This window comes from Pavona decussata, unplaced genomic scaffold, assembly GCF_977016875.1.
Source record: "Pavona decussata unplaced genomic scaffold, jaPavDecu1.1 SCAFFOLD_112, whole genome shotgun sequence".
Taxonomy (NCBI): domain Eukaryota; kingdom Metazoa; phylum Cnidaria; class Anthozoa; order Scleractinia; family Agariciidae; genus Pavona; species Pavona decussata.
The window spans coordinates 1,476,964-1,501,238 of record NW_028145526.1 but is presented as its reverse complement, the minus strand read 5'-3'; the positions used below and the strand labels follow the sequence as shown (position 1 = coordinate 1,501,238).

Below are 24,275 nucleotides of genomic sequence, written 5' to 3'. Positions count from 1 at the left end.
CGAGGAACAATGGGTGAACAGAAGATGGCTGACCTGCCGGAGGAGAGGATAGCAGCTGCCCCTCCCTTCACCTATTGTGGTGTCGATCTGTTTGGTCCCTTTCATATAAAGCAAGGCAGGAAAGAAGTCAAACGTTATGGGGTACTATTTACTTGCTTAGCCAGTAGAGGAGTACACATCGAAACAGCGGACTCGCTAGAAACAGATTCCTTCATGAAGCATTACGAAGGTTCATAGCAAGGAGAGGGCCTGTGCGCGAGATCAGATCAGACCAGGGAAACAACATTGTGGGAGCTCAGACAGAGCTTAAGAAAGCCCTAGAGGAGATGGACCATGATGACATCCAAAGCCGCCTCACTAAAGACTTCAATTCTGATTGGGTTATCAAATGGAAAAGGAATCCGCCAGCTGCGTCTCATATGGGTGGCGTATGGGAACGTCAGATACGATGTGTTCGATCCATCTTGTCTGCGCTGATGCGAGAATATGGTCACGCCCTTGATGACGAGTCTCTTAGAACCTTGATGACTGAGATAGAATGCATCATCAACAACCAACTTATTGACGATGAAATCAAAGATCGTAATGCCGCCCCCGGGTAACTTCCAGAAGGCCGACGTTTATCTCCGTCGAAGATGGAAACGGGTTGATTACTTGTCTAACGTCTTTTGGTCGAGATGGAGAGAGGAGTACGTCCAGACTCTAAAAGAGAGAGTGAAATGGAACAATCCGAGGAAAAACCTTCAAAGAGGGGACCTTGTATTGATCGCCGATGATAGAGTGCCAAGAAATCAATGGAATATGGCTCGAGTTGTCGACTCACGCCCAGATTCAAAGGGACAGGTCCGATCGGTGAAGGTTGCAACGGCAACGACAACGTTAGAGAGGCCAATTCAGAAGCTCGTGCTAATACTTGAGAATGAAGAAAACTGAGGACTAGGGGTATATCCCAGCCAGAGGAGCCAAGGAGATTTAGAGATGTTCAATGAACTTTAATGCTTTATTAAGAATTAAGGACATAAGAGTTTTTCCTAACTCTTAGGAGAGCCAGATGTTACGGCCGCATTCCACGTCAATATGTTTAGCGTTTAGTTCTTTGTATAGTTGCACATTCCTTTCGCATTCTTTTCAGTTATTGCTCTTCATTCTGTCAGATTTCTCTGCATAATTTTCCTTGTTCTTAGATCATTTTTGTAAGTTTCATCGTTTATTTTAATTCATTTCGCTTCAGCGTTCACGGCAACATCGTTGCAGTTTCTTTCGTCCAGTCTTGTTAGCCATCGTACATTTTTTCCGTTCAACTTTCTAGTCACACAACAAGTATTTTCGCTTAGGTTCTTTCCGTTTCCTGTATTTTCGTCGTTTCATAGCCGTCATTTGTACTCCTTAGTAATTTGTATTTTGTTTCGCTTTCAGCAACCGTAATCGTAATTCGTAATAACTGTAATAAAGACGAGTTGGAACTGTGGACCATCCTTGGATTTTTTGCCTATATGTACAGTTAAAGGACAATTTTGAAAATGGTTTTTGTACTGTTTTATATTTCTTTCATCGAAGCTGAAGATATACCACTCATTGTCAACATGTAGCAGGTCTTCGCCTTTTGCTAGAAGCTAACTACAACGAACAGGTATTAATGTTAAAGGCGCCGCGAATACAAGCTGTCTACAGCTTCTTGCTGCTTTGTGTTTTCCTGAAGCTTTCAATTTTCAATCTTACCACTTTACTTAGAGCTGCCTAATCTCGTACCAAAATCTTCTCACTCTTCAGATGCGAAGACAAACAACTGGGTACGAGATTAAGGTTGCCAGGCGAGGATTTCTTTTATAAACCTAAAAATTCAAAAAGGTAAAGATTACCCGTCGTATGAATGTGAAAGTGTCACTCACCAGCGCATTTTTCCCCTGTGTATCCCGGGTAACAGTGTCCGCCACTCCTCGTGGTCGACATCTGTCCTTTGCGCTGTCGGCCATTGGCAATACAGGACACCTGTGTTATGAGTGAATTGCAATATGTGAGACATTCCCGCAAATTTGCATCAGGTTTAAAGTATTTCACCCTAAAGCTAAGTGAACAATCTAAAATAGTTCGTTTTGAAGCCTTTTTGGTTTTCATAGAAGCGTGCAAGCTTTAGACTGAAAACTGAGTAATTGACTGTTTACGGTAATGAATTACGAGCCTTCGCGTTATTTGCTAATATCCAAAAATACTAGACTTATCAATCACAAGATAATAAGCTAAGAAAGTGTGTGAGGCTTCCTTGATATTTCCATTGGTTCCTGAGAAAATGGATTGTAAACTTTTTCGATGGCTGTCATCCGCTGAGACGCCAAAGGAAAAATATTGGAATTTTGAAATTCTATAATATAGAAGGCAAAATTAGGGCATTCTTTCTTAATTTTCCTTTCACCGAGGGCAAAATTATTCACTCCGGATTGTTCGAGCAGCGAAAATACTTGCTCCTCATTGGCTGAGCCCGTCATTTCTACATTTATGTGGTTTCTTCGTTTTGTGCTGCTGCAGCAACAACGAAACCTTTCAGATTCTTTGGAGTTGGACTTTTTAAGCCGGATTGTTTGTGCCAAAAATACTTGGAAATCAAGTACTACAGTTATAACGGAAATTCCTAAAGGTGAACTTTCGTTTCTTACAAGAAACAGCAAAAGATCATTTGTGTCAAAAACTAAAAACTTGATCGGGTTTTCTTTGGTTGAAAAACTGAAATCATCCATGGCCGCGACAAAGTGCTTTCGCCTCGCTACGGCTTCTTCCAACGAACGATAACCGAACAATAATAACAGTGCCCTTTTGATGGGAGGAAGGAGCAGGTGAAATTCAGTAGAAATAATTGCCCTCCAAGTTCGTTCTTTGAACCCACCGTTAGCTATTTTTTATCGATCTGTGTTCGTGTGATTTTCAAGCGGTGGAATCTTATTCACAATGCATGTGAATAAATTAATTGATGCCTAGCATTTGTTTTAATTATTGTTAGTTTCCTCATGAATTAAACTGGTATTTTCTCTTACAAATACACGTATATAATAATAATCAACTTTTCTCGCTTTGTCTGTTTTGTACGCTAAGAAACAGGTGAATTGTTTGTTTGTTTTGTTTACGCGGGTGAGTGTTTTTACGCCGGGCCGGGGCTGAGTGTTATACGAAGTGCTTCGATAGTTTTAAGAAAATCTTGCCTTTTATGTTATAAACACGTAATCGCAATGAGTCCTCATAGGATTAGGGATTAATTTCCAATTGTATTTTCAAAGGTTTGGGAAACTGCCCTCGTCGCTGGGCGACGCGGGCAATTTGCGAAAACGTTGAAAATACGCGTGAAAATTAATCCTTAGTTCTACTCGGCCTCGTGCGATTACATATACAGTTGAACCTCTCCACAACGGCCACCTTGGGGACAGAAGGAAGTGGCCGTTGTGGAGAGGTGGCCGTTATGGGGAGGTAGGGGTGAAATATGACACCTTTTTTTCGGGAAGTACAACATGTTTATTGTGCCAAGTTCATGCTTACTGTAGCCTATAATGGCAATCCAATCTTAAATAATATATATAGATAAAGTACACAATAAAACGTAAATAATGTTTTGAATCAAAATGTTAACAAGATGAAATGAGCAAGGTTCGCAACACTGATTCGCTATTTTATTGTAGACAATTTATGCTTACTGCAGCAAATAAACGGAACACAATCAAAATACCTATATCATTAAAATGGATACGGAAACGTAATGTTCCAAAGACAAATGTCGATTACTGCATCAGTTTATAAAAAAAAGGTTTTTACAAAAAAGTACTGTACTGGCCGTTGTCGAGAGGTTATTTTGGCAGTTGGGGACGCACTTTAGTGGCCGTTGCCGTTGTAGAGAGGTGGCCGTTGTAGAGAGTCTTAAACAAGAGCTAATGTATGGACTGTCCGCCGGGACAAAAAAAAGTAACCGTTGTAGAGAGGTGGCCGTTGTGTAGAGGTGGCCGTTAGTGGAGGTTCGACTGTATATATATTAATGAAATAAATAATAAAATAAAATAATACATAAAAATAAAATAAAATAACGTCGAGATTTAGGCACTGAAAGACGTCCAGAATTTTCGCACTTTATCAAACATGGCTATGCCGCCGACCGGTGGAAAACCCCTACAGAGCGTCTCGAACAAGCAGTCCATGCAATATTCGCGTTAAGCATAGACTGGTCGGTACCATAAAAAAATTCAGGCAGTAAAGTCTAAGTAGCGCAAAAGGAAAAAAAATTACTTTTTCTTATGTTTCATGGCGTACAAGATAATTTTAGATTGCCGGTTTCTTCATGTGCTGAATTCTTAGTGGCGCCAAACTACGCAAATCTTAATACCGTTATCTAAGATCGTTGATGAATTTTTACCAGCGAAAAAATGTGAAAGGGCTGCTGAATGCCTAATAGGAATTATTGGATTATGAAGCCTATGTGTATTCGTTGACTGGGCTTCTAAACCAATTGGTGTATCATTACTTTCAGCAATTCTACCATCAGAACCGGTTTATCGTTTACACTCAACTGAACGGTGACGAGATCTAGTTCGCGCGCTTTAGATAATCACTTGTTACACCAATCAAGTTTCTACAGTCTCCTTACTTGCTGGTAAGCCTCAGGAAAGAGAGAGTTCTGCGGACGTTCTCAGTGGTTTGATATTTGGAACTTTTATCCTTAATCTTGTAGGCGTATTCAAATTTTAAGATGACAGCGTCCAACCACTGGTAGGTATATTAGCTTAGTCTTACCTTCACAGAGCCATAGTATGTCGATCCTTTCTTCGGTTTGAAATCTTTTGGTTTCATCTGCCGGGTTTTGTTGTTTAGCTCACAAATACGGCGGTTTGCTTTGGAACTGCTCGGGTGCACGTTGAAAGACTTGCAACTGTCATTGGATATGCATTTTAGCTGGCATTCGAACTCGTCATCAACAGTAGCTGTTTTAATGGCGTGGCCAACTAGAGCATGATCTGTTAAGAAAAGGAAATGGAATGATTTTATCGTCTGGACAAATTAGAAGAAAGGACATAAAAGTTCGATTATCTTTAGTCTACTTACCAGGTTGAGATTCAAAAACAGTCCCACAGAAGTCAGAGTTGGCCAACACAAATGCAAACAAAAGTGAGCTCAAACTAGCAGGAAAGGCCAGAGTGTTTAGCCACCAATTAGCCATAACGGACGATAAGAGACTGAGCGTGTAGCTGCGAATTCAGTGGTGAAATATCTCCCGCAGAAAAGAACTTCGTTGCACCTGCTAAATGATGTCAGCTTCGTGGGTGGAGAAGCTGTTTGTACTTCCTCTTTAACAAGTCGCAATTAACTCCTCAGCATAATTAATATGGCATCTCATTCACCTTTTCTACTTCCAAGAGGAAAGGAAGAAAACTAACTCCCAAAATTTATAGTTCCCAATGAAATGTTATTTGTAACATCCGTCTTTAGTCATGGAAATCATGATGTTAATTGCGGTGCCGGAATTGAATGTCGTCCCAGCATCGTTTACTTTAAGAAAACAGTTGAAATAATTAAGATTTCCTCCACTGGCACGCGTTTGTTATGAGATGGTACTATTGTGGGCAAGGCGCCGAGCTGGCTATAATCATCCCATATCAAACATGCACTAGTGAAATAATTTTTTTTTGTAAACTGACCAAGAAATTGTATTTCGATTCAATGATCCAGTTTTTACCAACAAAGCTTATTCCTTGACTATGACAAGCTAAGATATATTGTTCCGGTTTTTTTTTTATTAACGAGAACATCTGCCATCAAATTTCCCATTATTCACATTTTTTTAACGTTCATGTGTTGCAGTTTGTTTGTATTATTTTAGCATGTTGTATGTCGTAATGTGCTTGTGTTTTGTAAAAATTATTTTAGAGTTAGCACAGCATGTTACAAAACGTAGTAAATACAATATTGCCTAATTAAGAACTATCATTTCTCTGTATCTTTTAAAGAAGAAAGAAAATTGGTTTAGGTGTTTGCTAATTGTAGAAGCCGTTGTTATGCATGTATGAAATCGAGTACCCTGGTGTGAAAAAGCCTGAGTGTAGGAAAAACAAGAAGGCAAAGAAGAGGAGCAGAATGGACCGTGAAGAGCTTTGGAAAAGAAGAAAGAAGAGCGAAGGTGTAAAAAACTGCTAAAAGACGTTAGCGGAGAGTTAGCCATATCCTCGGCAAAAAACGTATCTCCACAAATGCAGGCAATGGTGAATTTTGCAAATTTGACGAAATCTTTACAGTCACAACGGTAACGAATTTGGCAAGATTTCGTCAAATTCCCAAATAAATGCATATAAGCTAAACACATGGAAGCCTGCCATGTTGGCGGATTTGACGATTTGGACAAATGTGACGAATTTGGCAAAATTTCGTTAAATTGCCAAATGCATGCAAATAAGCTACACACATAGAGGCCAGCCATGTTGGCGGATTTAATGATTTTGGTTGGCAAGATATCGTCAAATTTGGAAACAAATGAAAATAAGTCAAACACATGGCAGCCTGACATGTTGGCGGATTAGACGATTTTGGCACTGAAATTTACCAGGGTTTTGGACAGCAAAAGCATGCATGCATTTCTGCTTTAAGCTGCGACGTGCATGCTTAGGCGACTAATGTTTCCTTCACAATTAACCTCGATTCTTAGCTTTCATTTTCAAGCAGCTGATCTCAGTTAGTTCCTCATCATTAGACATGTCTCCAGGATAGCTTTTCACTCCTAAAACCTCCCCAAAATCTCTCATTTTCGATTTTCCAAAAAAGGTGTAGGGTGCATTATATGTCCCCGCTCACATTCGCTAGTTGATTGGCTATGTTTATGCGCGCTTCCAAGTAAGGGGTACGTTTTGACCCCAAAAAGGCTCTCAAGGGTCTCATTTCAGTGGCTAAAGACACTTCGTGTCCCTTACATAAAAATGTTTATGTATTCCTTTTACTTTCATCAGATTCAGTTAGCAGATTCGACCAAACCTTTTGCTATCTGTGTTTAGCAGGCCTTTAAATTGGCACCTTCTATTAATGATATAACAAGATTCAGCGAAGAATCTTTGAAGCACCAGATAGCGGTGGCAATTCGTGGTCAAATTAGTCCGATTTTTCAGTTGAAGATTCAGGCAAAACCACGTACCGCTTCATCACTTCAAGTATAAGCACAGGTCACCAAAGCGTGTGTGACACAGTAAGTTACGAGTTTGAAAATCGCGAAGTCAAATCATATAAAAAAAATCAATAATGCAAAAATCAATTTATATTCTCAAGAGAAGTTGTATGCTGTCACGCAAGGCACGGCTGGCTGGTACAGAACCCCATTTTGCTGGGGAAGGGGGGCTGTGGTTTGTTGCGTGCCAAAGGTTTCCGTGGACTTCCCCTGTTGATTTATTTATTTATTTATTTAATTCAATATTTATCCAGGGGCATCCAATTTAGCAGAGCTAGTTTAAATGGAGCCCTGACACAGCACAAGACAAAACACAAAACATTGAAACAAAAAAAAAGCAAATAAAAAACTAGACAAATAATTCAATTATATATGCAGCATGTACCGCGAGCGTTACTGCTTAAGATGGCTCTTTAGTTCGGTTTTAAATTTACTGAACGCCACTACCTGTCTAATGGTTCTCGGGATGGTGTTATAAGTTCGAGCACCGTTTATTCTGAAGCTCCCCTGATATTTAGCAGTTTTTGCGAAGGGAGGGCGCAACAAATCACGGCTTCTGGTGTTATAGTCATGGTAAAGATGCGCGTGCCTAAACTCTGAAAGTAAGTACGAAGGCGCTATTCCGTGAAGACATTTATGGACTAAAAGGCATTTGAGATAATTTCTGCGCGCTTGTAGGTTGGGCCAACCAAGTGTTGATTTTAATTCCTCAGCCCCGACTGATCGACCTTCAATAATGCATGCAGCACGTCTATTTAGCTTATCTAGGTAATCTTTGCTTCCAGCCCCACAACTGTCCCAGACAGGCGAACACAGCAAAAGACACCGGGTAAGCTTTTTCAGACTTAATTATATTTTTTGTTGGTTTTTTGAGGGAATATTGTTGTCTAAATTTCGATCTAATTTTAACGCCATACAAACTCTTATATCACCCTTGCATGGTGACCTGTGTCACATGCAATTCGGTGACCTGTGGTATCAGTTGGAAGACGTCACCAACAACAAACAGCTGCCTAGTTAAACCCCTCTGTCCAATGGGGTGCGATTAATGAAAGGTTTGGGGTTCAGTACCAACGTTGACTTTGAGATGGATTCTTTGTTTAAACCTCTATTAGAAGACAGGAGATAATTAATATTTTAGGATTTTGTACGTTACTGTTTCTAGGTATTTTCTATATTTCTATTTATATACATTTCTATTATAAAGGGGTTAAAATTTGTTGACGAGTGTGTATGACTAACTAAAAGCTAATAGATTTTTTAGAAACCCTGGCATGTCTAATTTCAAAATATATATGGTTATGGGTACTTTACTCTTAACTTATTCTTGAGTTTAAGTATTTTAGTACCTTAGTATTCTCGTATTTTAGTTATGTTGCTGTAACTTAGTTTCGTAGGGTTATGAGGGATAATACCGTGTTGACTGTAATTGTGCGCCCTATTGAAATAAAGTGTCATCGTCCCGGACAATCAAACATAGGTTTTGGGGCACCTCGTCGAATTAGCCGCTTTATTGGTACCCTTCTCGAGTTCATTCGCCTAAAGTTTGGTCTTTGGCAAAATATCGTCAAATTCGCCATATTGTCAAATTTGCCTCATTCGTCAAATTCGCCGCTTTGTTGGTACCCTTGTCTTAAGCTCATTCGCTTGCATTTTGGTCTTTGGCGAAATATCGACGAATTCGCCATATTTTCCAAATTTGCCGCATTCGCCACTTTGTTGGTACCCTTGTCTTAAGCTCATTCGCTTGCATTTTGGTCTTTGGCGAAATATCGTCAAATTCGCCATATTTTCCAAACTTGCCGCATTCGCCGCTTTGTTGGTACCCTTGTCTTAAGCTCATTCGCTTGCATTTTGGTCTTTGGCGAAATATCGTCAAATTCGCCATATTTGCCAAATTTGCCGCATTCGTTGAATTCGCCATTTGTTAGTACCCTTGACTTGAGCTCATTCGCTTGCATTTTGGTCTTTGTTGCCATATCGTCAAATTCGCCCCCTTGTTGGTACCCTTATCTTGAGCTTATTCACTTGCATTTTGGCCTTTAGCGAATTATCGTCAAATTCGCCATATTTGCCAAATTCGCCGTATTTCTGCATTTAGTCCAGTTTTCGGTGGCAACTTCAGCCTAGTTGGGCGGACAAAGGACTCAAAGGAAGCAAAGAAAACGAGATAACAAAGAGGTGCTGTATTGTAGAGAAAATGAGGTAAATCATTCACGACTGAGTTGACCAAGGGCGTGGACACAATATCAGCGGCTACTTTCTTCAGCGGGTCCTTAAAAACTGTCGCTCTTAAGCCAAGTTCACCATAGAAACAGAGAACAACCGTGCGTTTCCCTTAATTCACACCATCTCTTAAATTCCAATTGGACTCAAATTTAACCAAACTATTTTCGTAACACTACAGAACTGTTTACGATGTTAATCTTTAGCGAACTCTTTCTGACAGTTGATTCTAACCATTTTGAACTTGAAAATGGTGTCATGACGACTCCGAAACGTCGTCCGATTTACCGTTGATTTTTACTTGTTTATTTATTACCAAACCTTCTCAGTATAAGGAATAAGTAAATACGAAGATAAACAGGTAAATAGATAACTAGTAGGTAAATAGATCATGTAGATAATAAGTTATTGAAAAAATATAACTTATGCAAAATTGTATTCTTAAGTTTTAAGGCGAGATATTAAAATTAAGAAAGTTTCAGAAAATTTGATGTCTTGTGGTAGCGAGTTCCATATTTTTCGAGCGTAAAAGGAGAAAGTAGGTTCAATACATAAGTTACTGCCTTGACTGTCGGAACGAGAAGTAGAGAAAGACTGGATGAGTTGCGAGCAGCGAGCACTTTAAAAAATACAGATGGCGAGCAGCGAGCACTTGGAGTACTTCGTAAATTTTCCGCTAGCCCGAATCTCTCTTTTATTAATAGGATAAATGTTTTGGGCCAAGTAATAGCTAATAATCTGGCTGACACCTCCAAAACAGAACAATAGTTACAGGCTGAACTGTTGAAGAAAGACTGAAGCCAGAGGTAAGGATGTTTAAACCTTTTTATTTTAACCCTATCATAACTGATTTATCGTTTATACATGTATAAAAAATAACTACAAAGGAGGATTAACGAAATTTCGAGCAATCGAGCACATGTTAACGAGAATGCGAGCATGCAAGCAGATGCAAACATTTTGCGAGCACGAGCAAGCGAGCACCCGTGTAATTGTTGCGAATAATTCGAGCAAAGGCCAAATTTTGCCTTCCCGAATTTGAACATTTGTCTGAAAGCCAATCTCCCCTTTGAGCTTTCGCCCACATGTTGATTGTCTTTTTTTTTCTGACAGGGATTACTAGATTAAGAGAAATCTCAATGTCGTCAATTAATATCCACTTGGCATCATTGCCTTGCTAAGAGATCAACAAAAGAAAATGTACATAGTTTTTTTTTTACGAAAATGGCACTTCGTGTTGATAAAGAAAGTGTATGGCGCTTCTGGAGTCGTCTATACAAAATTTCATCTCTTCCGCTTGTCCTTTATGAGTCCAAGGCGATTTCGTAAAGTAGTTTAATGTCTATCTTTGGATTAAATTCAGTTATTACTGCACGTAATTGGCGCATATGTAATGATCTACCAGATAGACTGCAAGTTAAAACTTAATACAATTGGCACGTTTTCGAATGGTAAACATCAGTTCCAAAGAGGCCAATGGGAAAATAGATAACTGAATTAAAGAACGAGGCATAAGGTACACCTGTCACACGTCGAGTTGAATTAATATTACACGTTGATATCAATTTAGAGACTAAGAGCCTGTTATCGCATTTAACAGTTCGTTCTGAAACACAGCAGCATCAAAACCAAAATGCGGTGGACAGGAAGATTTTGGTATCTCTTTGTTGGGTGTGATTTTTTGAGTCAATTTAAATGGGGGCCCAGTTGTTCAAAGCTTGATTAAGCTAATCGTGGGTTAACGTGAACTTTGATTCGAACTTAATTGCTAATCAGTAAAAGATTCTCCCATTAGATTTAGTCCTTTAAATTTGATTTAGACTTCTCTTTGCCATAAGCTTAAAATAAGCTTTTGAAAAACATTTTAAACAAGCGAGTTGAAAACCTCGGTTACCTTTTAATCAGGGATTAGAGTTAATCTGCTTCGAACAAGCGGGCTCAGGGTTTTGAAGAATCGAGAAATGGAAGATAGCGGTTCCAAAAGTGATTCAAACCAAGCTTATCATGTCGAAAGGTTGAACCATAATGGACATTGTAAGTTTCATTTCGTATTCGCTACATGAAGTTGTTATTACCGCTGACTAAAAATGTGTAGGCGCATTTCTTCTCTCCATGTAAGCGTACGGATTTCTAGGTTTGTACCGCGATCGTCGGAATGTAAGCACAATAACTTGCAAGTATGGCTTTCGCTCGGTTGTTTTGCTTGTATTTCTGTATTGTGCACAAAGTTTGAAAGCTAGCATATCGTTCAGACATACAGATGCTCTGATGTTTCAGTTTCCAGCGTAAATTAAATGTGTGTTTACCTGAGTGAATACGAGTTATTAGCCTGGCCCAGCGCAGTTGGCCGCTACAGACATCCTTTTCTTCTTTGGAAGTCTGTCCTTAGCGCTCATGGATTTGTGACTATAGTAATACAGCGAGATGAGTGTGAAAAGGACAGGGGATGTTGTTTTGACCACACAGTTGAAGGGGTGGCTTGGTGCTTCCATGGTCGTCCGAGGGATAACTTAAAGCAAAGTCTAGACATCCATTAAGTTATCATTATCTATTGCAGGATGTAGTCCGGCCTTGCCAAACCCCAAGTTACCCTGCCCTACTCATACCCTTGTTGGTACTGTGCATCTTTACTTATTAAAAGCTGGATGATTGGATAATGGTATTCCAGAGTTTTGATAAGCTTGGCGGCCATTGTATATTGGCCATTAGACCATGCCCGGCCAAAGTGACCATTGAGTCAACTTCTGATCTTTCTGACACCCAATGAAATAAGCAAGATCTAGCAACATTTCTTGTTCGTTCTTTAGTAAACAATAATCTTACGCTCGCGCTGCTTGTTGTGTATTAAATTTGAATATCTAGATTAAGTCTGCTCTGAAATTCAAAAGTCAATAATGTGATATAATTGAATTAGAATACGAGGACCATAATGAATTACAGGTTTAAACTGTTTAAACCGGCTGTTAGTGAGGAAAATAAGAAAATTTATGCTTGCTATAACAGAATCAAAATTTGAAATCACAACCAAGTTAAGGATCCTAAAGACTCGTTACTTCGGGGAGAAAATAGCCTTGGTAAAGTTCCCGATGGCTTACTGGAATTTTATAATGGAAGCGAGTAATCCAGTCAGACGAAACCCAATCTCGTTCCTCGAGTCTTTGTTCCTTACTGCGCAGGCTTGACGAAACGAGCGACTCTCGAGAGTTCCGTTGGAGGATCAACTTTGATTGGTGCATTTGAAAACAATAAAAATGACCGGAAGTTAAAAAGAACTTCAATATGGCGGACACTACGCCAAGAAAACTGGCGAAGTCTTCTAGTGATTACAATGTGCTGATGCTGCAATGACAATGTGTTCGAACGAAAACATCTCATTGATCTTCACGGACCAAAAGCCACGAAGGAATCAATTTAGTTCTCCTACAGAGGCTAACGAGATTTAAATGTGACATCGTAGACGGATTGCCTTCGAAAATATATGTCGGCCCTGCTATAACAAGATCCTCAAGTTTAAAACATTCACTGAAATTTTTGAAATGTCCACAGCACAACAAAAATCAGTCATTCGATTAAAGCGCTGCAAAAGTGAACGAGACAGCCATGACCAGGTAGTGACAGCCTGAAGTTTGCAAGTTCTTCACAACTGAGTTTGGATTTTCGTTCAGTAGTCAGGCTGGAGCGAGGTTGGATTTGCTTTTCACGTGTTTAGGTAAATTCGTTTGTCGATGATGGGTCCAGCATAGACGCAACAGTGTAAAGTAAGCAGTCCTCACATTTGCAGAGCTTTTCATGATAGTCAAAACAGCTATGTACTAGTTGATCTGAATTAAACGGCAGCGGTGTAAATCCAAAGTATCCCATGATCACCTCTCTTTAACACTTATCAGTTTGTACATATTCTCGCATTACTGGGGACATATTTTTTCTGGCTTTTGAAATGTCACGTGTGCCTTAGATGGAAGGCCATCTCTCCCACCCCTTCCTGCCTCCTGGAAGTACTCCTCCATTGAACATGGTACACCTATGTGAATAATCTGTCTGATATCCTACTACACATCCAATCCAACACCGAAGGCCACAGTTGCAAATATAACTCTGAATTTAGTAGTTCCAAAGGTAAGGCCATCAATAATTCTTTCTTTTTCTCTAAGAGGGTACTGTACATGAACATGTGTAAACAACATGTTTTCTGCCTTGGGTGGGGCACCAATGGGCTCATACTGCTCTTTTCCCATATCATAGCTAAAAAATGCATAACATGACGAAATAGTTTCCAAATTGCCAAAAATCACAGTTAGTGGAAATTGTATTCTTTCTTTCTTTAATGTTTCCACCAGAAGACTCAAGATTGTATTAAATTTATCATCTCCTCTGTCTGGTCTGGGTGATGCAGGGCTGCCACTAAGATTTCAAGTTGCTGGATAAATACAACAAGTTGGCGGGGAATCAAACAGCTAGGAATTTCTTTTGGTTCTAGTCTTCTTCTATTTTCCTATGAAAATAGCCGGGGGCCACGTTCTTAGTAACCAGGGGAAAGCCCAAGCCCCTGCCTCTTAATGACAGCCCCGTGATGACAAAAAATAGATGTTTGGTCTGTCTGGGTTGGCAACAATTAAAACTGGGTTGAACATGCCCAGAGAGTCAATAATCTCTGTTCTGACCTTTTCTGTAGCAGTGGCTGTAAGCCTAAGCCAAGGTACTCTTGGGAAAATGCTTCCCAGTGTTCCAAGCTTTCCATAACAAGAAATACAACATTGGAAAAAATTCCTCAATATTACCCAGTAAGAATTAAAGTATAGTATAACTGGAATGCACGTTTTGTCAACATCATTGGACTTTCCAGAATTTATTGATTGGAAGGTCATTGCAAATTATATGTGATGAGGCCCCTGCAACTTGAATAAAGCTTCAGGCTTGTCAAACTTTATTTCCATTGAAATCATTTTAGACACATTTAATTTAAAAGAATGTTTTTGCCAGATTGCAGTTTGAAATGTTAGCAAGCTGCCTGTGTCCCAGGTATGGTTTTTACTGCAAATAAACCATTCGTCTACATTAAAGTAATTTTGCAGACTGAAACTGAAAAAACAGAATATCACAAAACAATAGTCAAAAGAGATTATTTATTTATTTATTTATTTGTTTGAGCTTTCACCGACCAAGAAAATACAGTGGCGAGAGACACACAGCAGAGTGAGACTCCAATTAAAGAGTGCCCTTGAAAAATTAGAATACGCGTATAAAATTTACATATAAATCATTCCGTACTCCTTATAAGGAAACAGTATGACTAAGGCGTAGTATGATTACGGTAAGTATGATTAAGAAAGCAATATGAAGTCTTGATAATAAAATTCACATGCATACCAGTCAACATCAAGATTTGCTTCATCCACAAGTTAAGGCGAATAAGCACTTGTTTATATTAAGATCCTTACGTAAGGAAGGTTATTCTCAGGCGGAGTTAGATCACTTGTTTTCAAGTATTGCGCTTCCTAGCATCACTTATGGGTTGTCGGTATATGGTGCTTCTGAGGCGGAGCTGACAGCTATGCAGTGTTTTCTAGATAGATGTTACAAACGTAAATATACATCTAAATCTTTTTCTATCAAGAACCTTCTAGAAAAGCAGGATAGAAAAGTATTTAATAATGTATCTGGCATAGACCGACACCCTCTAAGGGGGCTATTACCCAAGAAGAAAGTATCGACTTCCAATTTAAGGAATCAAACAAAGCAGTATCCGAAAGTTAATACAGATAGATTCAAGAACTCTTACGTTAATCGCCTAATTTTAAAATACAATTTAGCTATGTGAGCGTATTTTAATTGTAAATAACTTAGATGTATGTACTTTTTACTCTAATATTGTGACATGAGATATGTATTTTTTATCTTGTGAGGAAATAAAGACTTCTATTACTTTTATCAGATTATACAACAATAGCACGCATACGCCTTTCAAGTTCTGTCGTTTTCAGGAGCTTCATAACTGCTTTGTTCTCAACTAGGGCTTCCGGGTGAGCAAAGATCAATTGAAAGTTCTTCAGGTTTTGCATTGATTCAGATAAACAAACTTGTTCTCCATCGTCGTCCTCTCCACCTAAAGCCACACGATCGGCTTTAAGAATGCACGCTTTCAAACCACACTATCTCACCTTAGTCACCTGGTCTCTTATAGCGCATTAAGAGGTGATATAACTAATACAATTGAGTTAGTTTCTGTCGGTTTGAAGCCAGAATCCATGAAATCTGCGAAGGGTGGCATGATTTGGTAAACTAACCACTTGCCGAAAACGGTTGGCAGCACGGCTAGGACATTTTTCTTCTCCACGATAACATTCTTTAGGATCTGCATTTGTTTATCCCTAAGCCTAACATTTTCCCTTCAGATAACTTCTAAGCAAAATGTACGGCTTCTGCAACAACCGCGGAGGGACTCCCCCTGGTTTTTTTTAATTTTCGTTTTGTTAGGCATGCGCAATTTAACCCGAGGTCCGATATTTTCGGACTTCAAATCGGATCTTTCCAGGGTCGCTCGTTTCCCGACCGCTGGGCAAGGAGAACGAAGACTCTGGGTAAGAGGGTGCCTACTATTGTTGCTGCGCATACGTTCTGCGCATCTCGAAATACTCGAGTTTCCTATGGGTGGTGCCTGCTAATACAGGAATATTTTTGGACGGTTTAAAACTATACAGAGAAAATAGAACTTAGCAAATGCTTTGGTATCTCAAAAGAAAGTTGGGGTAACGATGCATTTTTCAGAGATAATTAAGCTTCAATTTAGGAAAAAATCCCATACATTGCTCTACATTTTTTCGCATTTTAGAGATATTATTGTTTAATTATCTCTGAAAAATACCAGGTTACCCCCAATTTTCTTTTTGGATTTCAATAGCCCTTTCTAAGATCTGCTCTTCCCGCATAGTCATAAACCGCACAAAAATATTTTGGTATTAGTAGGCACCGTCCTTAAACGGTAGCCTTGCAGTCTCTGACAAACAGAAAGCAAATCTAATGAACTAACGTTTTGTTACTATTGGAGACAGGTTCGAGGGAGGATCTCACAACAACATCCAGCAAAACGATAATAAAGGAAGTTTAGTCCCCTCCGTCTCCGTCGGAAATCAACGTGTGCGAAGACTTTGTTTGCAATAAATTAGAGTCTTAAACCTAGTAAAGCCACTGGACCTGATGACATCCCTCCCAAACTATTAAAATTAGCTGAACCATCCATCACCACAACTCTTACTTGCCTATTAACATTCAGTGCTCACCTCGGAGAACCTTTTCCGAATAGAGAAAAGCTCGGATGGTTCTAGTTCACAAGAAAGACGGTGAGACAGACATGAATAACTACAGGCGTAGTTTCGCTCCCAAGTCTGGAACCACTGTAATTGGCTTACCGCTGTTGTGGTATCCATGCCTAATTTAGTATTTATTATACTTATTCCTTTATTTTTCTGTATCATGTAGTAGGCGAAGCTAATAAAATTAAATAACAATAAAATAAAAAATAGGAGTCCCAATCAAAATAATGGCATCATATGTAACGGAAACTATTGTGAAGCATGTTCTTGAAAATAATTTGGGTACTGATTACCAGTGGGTCTACAGGGAGGGGTACTCCACTGAACTACTACTGGTTCACCTCACAGAAACCTGGCGAAAAGCCATCAAAAATAATCAAGTGCTTGCCGTGGCCTTCTAATTCGTTGACTTCATCTCTCACGAAATCCTATTACGTAAGCTTAAGCCTCACTTTAAAATTAAAGGAACGGTACTGTCTTGGATGGCCGACTTCCTAAGGGGTCAATCTCAATTTTACCGTCTGTTTATGTCCAGCGCTCATCAGTGTCAAATGTCACTGTAAGGGTTCCTCAAAGTTCAGTATTGCGCCTCACACTATTCGCCATGCATACCAATGACTTGCCGACTTCCATTACTTCCGGCACCGTATTCATGTACGGAGACGATACTACCGTTTATTGTATCAGCAACAAGGTCGATAACGCAACCACCTCTCTAAATGACACGCTCTCCAAATTAATAACTGGTGGTTGGAGAACTCTTAAACACTTCACTCGGCAAAGTGCGAAGCAACGTTACTTCAAAGAAAACAGTACATCAGATCACTTAATTCTGTAGCTGTTGGCGGAAAACGGATCGAGTGGGTTAATTACATTCGCCTTCTGGGGGCAACTATTGATAACAGACTCTCCTGGTCAAAACTGGAATCTAATCAGTGTAAAGAAGAATTTTACTAACAAGTTGAACCTGCTCATTCTTGAACAAAGCAGTCCTGTTAGATTTGTATTTTAAAGTCATCCTCCCTTCAGTCTTAAATGGCCTTGTCGTATGGGGAGGTTGTAATAATTTAGAACATGTAAATTATTTAGAGGTACTCCATCGTGGAGCCGCCAGAGTAATCTATAACCTACCCCAACACATGCCAACTGATGAGGTATACCGACACTGCAACTGGAATACAATCAGTTACGAATACAAATTACGTTTAATTAAACTAATCTATAAAGTGCTCAATGGCGAAGCCCCACGAGCACTGTCTCACTTGGTAAACTCCAAGCGTTCGGGCTACAATCTTAAAAGACATAATACGAGTACTGTAGCGCGATTTTAAAAACTATATTAGTCATAAAGGCGCTATTTTATTGAACGCCGTCTCAAAGTACAATGGATTTACTTTTAACGTTTTCTACGATAAGGTGAAAAAGTATTTAAAGAACTTGACTTTAACGTCCAGTCTGTGCAATCACTCCCCAGTCATTACACCGTTTACAAATGTTATTACGTTTTAAAATTTACTAAACAATTTCTATTAATTTTCTCTTATTATCCTCTTACTCCTAAATATCACTATTAGTGTACCATTTCAAATGCATATTAAATTTTTTATCTTGTAGTTTTTACCTTTCACGACCTCACAAGCATTTTTAAGCTTAAAACCTGATTGTGTTTAAATAAAGGATGTGTTGTTGATGTTGTTACTATAATTGTCTGATTGAGTTGGGCTGTGTTTTCTTGATTCACAGACTAACTGAGCGTCTTGGTGCTGAGGGATGACTCCTACGAACTAAGGTGATCCTGAATGGCTACAGTTTTGGGATTTCATCCCTCGACTCAAACGCTAGAATCATCTTTTAAAGCAAAATATATAAAACAGTGACAGGAAAGTACTGCTTATTAGCTTTCATTTGAATGGTCACGCCTGGGGATTCCATCCACAGACTGAAAACTTAGAACCACCTCTTACTAGCATAAGAAGCAACACCGCAGAATTGCGCTACTTTTTCATTTCAATGGTCACACTTAAGGATTCACCTAAAGACTCAAACGTTAGAATCACCTTGTACAGTATAATAAACAGCACCACAGGCCTAGGAAAGAACTGCTCAGTAGCTTTCATTTGAATGGTCATAGTTTAGGATTTCATCCCGAGACTCAAACGTTATAATCACCTTGTAAAGCATGATAGAAAGCAGAACAGGAAAGTACTGCGCATTAGCTTTCATTTGAATGGTTACACTTTAGGATTTCATCCACAGACTCAAACGTTACAATCACCTTGTACACGGCATAATAGAAAGCACCACAGTGAAGCACCGCTCAGTAGCTTTCATTTGAATGGTCACAGTTTAGGATTTCATCTCGAGACTCAAACGTTACAATCACCTTGTACACGGCATAACAGAAAGCACCACAGGGAAGCACTGCTCAGTAGCTTTCGTTTGAATTGTCACAGTTTAGGATTTCATCCCGAGACTCAAACGTTACAATCACCTTGTACAGCATAATAAAAAGGACCACAGCAAAGCACTGCTTAAGCGCTAAGGAATCTCCCGAACGTATGGTACAATGTTACACAGACCTCGTTAAAACAACAGTCAAAGCAAACGAGCCCCTGTCTTCTATGTTCTATTTGTACATGAGCAATAAAATAAATGAGTTGTAAAAAGGCCTTAAAAAGGCATTGGTAGAAATTGAAACTTTTAGTATGTGGTTGATGATTTCTTTATGGAAAAAATCAAAGCAGAAATCAGCCTTAGTGACTGCGCCGGATAAGGATTCCTTCTTTTCACCGATCAGATGAGAATTCGCAGGAGCTGCATGTTTGACCGCCGCAAGAGGCCTGTGTAATTGTAATGTCAAAGGTCAAATGTGAAAACAAAAATCATGATTGTTAAGGTTTATTTACAAGTACCGATTTATCGGCCCGATCAGTTCCTAACGAACAAAGACTTTCCAGAAATCGCCAGGCGACAGGCCAACTGTGAAGTCATCACATTCTTCACGGTATGTACTAAGACGCCAGTGGTTTTTATACCATACAATGGCAGCTTGATGGTAGAGACGTCCGTCGCCATGGTAATTAGGACTCCATTTTTTAGCTAACCACTGCTTACAACCTTTTGCTAACTTCGAGTTGTCATTCTCCATTCTCATAAACGAGCCACATGAACCAGGCGAGACCTTGGTCTGACCACTGAAGTACTGGACTACAGCCTCCCCAGAGCTGTTAGCGGCTGTGGTTACGTGGAATGTACGTCCCACCTTTCGCTTTCGGCAGTGGAATCTCAGTTGAGTGAAGGACAAGTGCGCTCGCAGCTCCTTCATAGCGCTATTTTTGACAACCATGTTGTTGCTTTTGTAACCACTTATACCACGGTATGACGTCTGTTTGGACAACTGAGGGCGGGTGGCTGGACTGCCAATCACTACGTTAAAAACAAGAAGCCATCCACCTGAAATGTGCAAGTTTCAAAGGATAATCAGGTGATGAAATGTTTGTTGCGGTCACATCTACCCCTTACCTATATTTTGTCTTCAGTTTAAGACAGTGGTAACTGTAGTAAGTTATTTAAGTAATGTGGCCGCTCTCCTGTTTTTTCTAGAAATTTACGCTTTGATGATCCAAAACAAAACAATGTAAATGGTGCTGGGGTCACACAAAGGCTATAAATTATGGTCAACACAATACTCACTATAAAACAACTATTTTTCTGTAACGATAGTAAAGAAATTTACGCCTGGAAGATCAAAACCAACGGAACGTAACTTTAGTTAAACCCAAGCAGGGTGCATGGGTTAAACCGTAGTTAGGAAACGGTGAACTAGTCAAAATGTGTTTATTTCGAATACGTGCGTGTTTTTTTATGCAAGAAACATATGCTTCATTTGGGCAAAATGTTTGGAGGCTTTTTTACCCCGGCGAAGTTGGCGGCCTGGTGCCCTTCCGTTTGTGGTGAACCCACACCATTGGCATTAAAAGCCGTTTTCAAGCCACTTAAAATATCTCGTTCGCGTTTCAATCAATACAAAAACCCTCTACTCACACACAAATCAATGTTTTGGGGAGTTTTGTAAACTTTTTAGTGATTTGTAGGTGAATTTGGGAGGAGACAGTTTTTCTCAAAAGAGTAGTAAAACTTGAAGAATATCAAATAGTTAAGATTTGATGTTGTTTATCTACTCCTTTACTATATTTTGTCTTCAGTTTAAGACAGTGGTAACTGTAGTGAGTTATTTTGGTAATGTGACCGCTCCTCTGTTTGTTCTAGAAATTTACGCGTTGATGATCCAAAACAAAAGAATGTAAATGATGCTACGGTCACACAAAGGCTATTAATGATGGTCAAGACAATGCTCACTTTAATGTAACTATTTTGGTAATGTAACGATAGTAAAGAAATTTACGCCTGGAAGATCAAAACCAACGGAACGTAACGTTAGTTAAACCCAAGTAGTTTGCATTAGATAGGAAACGAAGAACCAATCAAAACGTGTTCATTTCGAATACGTGCGCTTTATTTTATGCAAGAAACACATATTCTTCACTTGGGCATAATTTTTTGAGGCTTTTTTGCCCCGGCGATGTTGGCGGCCTGGTGCACTTCCGTTTGTGGTGAACCCACGTCATTGCCATTGCACTCTCCCGCCTTAAGTAGGATTAGATGTTAAGCCCAGAAGCCATTGCATGCACCCTTCTGGTGGGCCAAAGTGGCGGAGGGGGGGGGGGGGGGGGAGGGGACGCTTTAGTCTCCCTTATAGGGAAACCTACCTCCATCAGTTGTTAAGTCACAGTAGACTTTTAAAGGGTTTCCATTCCTCTCGGGGTCGATCCAGTACCCTCCGTTTTTGTTGGAGATTCCGACATCCCGGATATGTTTGCATGACTGAGCGGGATGGTCTGGATGGGAACCGATCGCTACTGCAAGGCATTGGTCAAGAATGAAAACGATATTAGTGAGTGGTCAATAAATCCATATTTTGATCTGGCATCAAATTTCTATTTAAATAGCGATTGTTATTTGCGCATTTCTCGGCTGAACAAGTAGAAGTTTGATGATAGATCATCGCTACATCTTTTATAACAGACGGAATGTTAAGGAGAAGAAATATAAAAACGTTAAGGCTAACATCATGCAAATTGTACAGTTAAACGAAAATTTTGAAAATGGTTTTCAGTACTGTTTTATATTTTTTACATCGAAGCTGAAGATATACCACTCATTGCCAACATGTAGCATGTCTTCGCCTTTTGCTAGAAGCTAACTACAACGAACAGGTACCAATGTTAAAGGCGCCGCGAGAACAAGCTGTCTACAACTTCTTGTTGCTTTGAGTTTTCCTGAAGCTTTCAATTTTCAATCTTACCACTTTACTTAGAACTGTCTAATCTCGTACCAAAATCTTCTCACTCTCCGGAATCGAATACAAACAACTGAGTACGAGATTAAGGTTTCCAGGCGAGGATTTTTTGTTCAAACCTAACCACCCAAAACATAAAGATTACCCGTCATATGAATGTAAAAGTGTCACTCACCAGCACATTTCTTCCCTGCGTATCCCGGGTGGCAGTGTCCGCCACTCCTTGCGGTCGACATCTGTCCTTTGCGCTGTCGGCCATTGTCGATACAGGACACCTGTGTTGTAAGTGAATTGCTATATGAGACAATCCTGCAAATTTGCATCAGGTTTAAAATATTTGAGCGTAAAGCGAAATAAATAATCCGAAATAGCAAGTTTTTAAGATTGTTTAATGAAGTGAATTACAATCCTTTGCGTTATTGCGGATACTAAACAAAACTGGACTTTATCAAAAACAAGATAATAAGCTAAAAAAAAGTGTGTGAGGCTGAATTCTTAGTGGCGCCAAACTACGCAAATTTTAATACCATTATTTAGGATCGTGGATGAAATTTTACCAGCAAAAGAATGTAAAAAGGCCGCTGAATACCTAATAGGAATTATTGGATTATAACGCTTAGGTGTATTGGTTGACTGGGCTTCTAACAACAACAACAGCAACAATAACTTTATTTGTGTCAAAGTCCTTTAGTATACCTGCTAATTGGAGACACTGTTAATACCAAATAAATATTAAGTATAATAAAATTCTAGGATACTTACACAAAAAAAAAAAAGAAAAAAAAAAAGAACCAATACTATTCTATTAAAAATACTCCTTGTCTCTACGAACTGCAGGGAAAACAGTGAAACCAATTGGTGTATCTTTTCTTATTTTAATGATTTTAAAAATTTACTTTCAGCAATCCTAACACCAAAACCGGTTTATCGTTTACACTAAACTGAATGGTGACGAGATCTAGTTCGCGTGCTTTAGATAATCACTTGTTACACCAATCATGTTTCTACAGTCTCCTTACTTGTTGGTAAGCATCAGGAAAGAGAGAGTTCTGCAGACGTTCTTAGTGGTTTGATATTTGGAACTTGTATCCTTAATCTTGTAGGCGTATTCAAATTTTAAGATAACAAGGTGCAACCACTGGTAGGTATATTGGCATAGTCTTACCTTTACAGAGCCATAGTATGTCGATCCTTTCTTCGGTTTGAAATCTTTTGGTTTCATCTGTCGGGTTTTGTTGTTTAGATCACAGATGCGGCGGTTTGCTTTGGAACTGCTCGGGTGCACGTTAAAAGACTTGCAACTGTCATTGGCAATGCATTTTAGCTGACATTCGAACTCGTCATCAACAGTAGCCGTTTTAATGGCGTGGCCAACTAGAGCATGATCTGTACGTTAAGAAAAGGAAATAGAATGATTTTATCGTCTGGAAAAATTAGAAGAAAGGACATGACAGGTCAATTATCTTTAGTCTACTTACCAGATTGAGATTCAAAAACAGTTCCACAGAAGTCAGAGTTTGCCACCACAAATGCGAATAAAAGTAAGCTCAAACTAGCGAGAAAGGCCAGAGTATTTAGCCACCAATTGGCCATAACGGACGATAAGAGACTGAGCGTGGAGCTGCAAATTGGTCACTTATCTTCCGGAGAACTCCGTTACACCTGCTAAATGATGTCAGCTTCGTGGGTGGAGAGGCTGTTTACACTCTTTAACAAGTCACAATTAACTCCTCAACATAATTAATATAGCATCTCGGTCACGTTTTCTACTTCCAAGAAGAAACGAAGAAAACTAAATCCCAAAATTTATAGTTCTTAATGAAGTGTTATTTTGTAAACGTTCCTCTTTAGTCAGGGAAATCATGATGTTAATTGCGGTACGAGAATTGAATGTTGTGCCAGTATCGTTTACTTAACAGTTGAAATAATTAAGAATTACTCCACCAGCACGCGTTTGTTATGAGATGGTACTGGCTATAATCATTCCATATCAAACAAGCGGTAGTGAAATTATTAGTTTTTTTTTTACTGACCAAGAATTTGTATTTCGATTCATTGATCCAATTTTTATCAGCAAAGAATATTCCTTGACTATGACAAGCCAAGATATTAAATATTGTTTTGTTTTGTTTATTAATGACAACATCTGCCATGAAATTTTCCATTATTCACATTTTTTGTATTATTCTTGTGTTTTGTATTA

The 24,275-nt window shown here is 39.2% G+C and overlaps 2 protein-coding genes and 1 pseudogene across 3 annotated transcripts in view; 1 reads left to right on the top strand and 2 right to left on the bottom strand.

The window, feature by feature from the left end:
* Nucleotides 1-12,546: 12,546 nt before the first annotated feature.
* On the bottom strand, nt 12,547-16,827 carry LOC146470734 (bifunctional 3'-5' exonuclease/ATP-dependent helicase WRN-like; annotated as a pseudogene).
* On the top strand, nt 14,811-15,306 carry LOC146470735 (uncharacterized; the record flags this gene model as incomplete). The annotated part of the gene is made up of 1 exon (XM_085121707.1): nt 14,811-15,306. A coding segment is annotated over one exon (411 nt), but the record flags the coding sequence as incomplete, so codon positions are not given.
* Nucleotides 16,828-17,658: 831 nt separating the features above from the next.
* LOC146470730 (uncharacterized) overlaps nt 17,659-24,275 on the bottom strand; it is a 52,200-nt gene continuing 45,583 nt past the window's right edge. Inside the window, exons 1-5 of one of the 2 annotated variants that reach the window (XM_085121694.1) lie at nt 23,551-23,684; nt 23,238-23,458; nt 22,248-22,347; nt 21,483-21,632; nt 17,660-20,166 (exon numbers count right to left, since the gene is read on the bottom strand). In XM_085121694.1, the coding sequence (XP_084977820.1) occupies nt 19,649-20,166; nt 21,483-21,632; nt 22,248-22,347; nt 23,238-23,458; nt 23,551-23,665 (1,104 nt within the window). In that variant the 5' untranslated portion in view covers nt 23,666-23,684 and the 3' untranslated portion in view covers nt 17,660-19,648. Of the gene's footprint in view, nt 20,167-21,482; nt 21,633-22,247; nt 22,348-23,237; nt 23,459-23,550; nt 23,685-24,275 lie in introns of those variants that run through there. The other variant, XM_085121695.1, reaches the window with a different exon arrangement.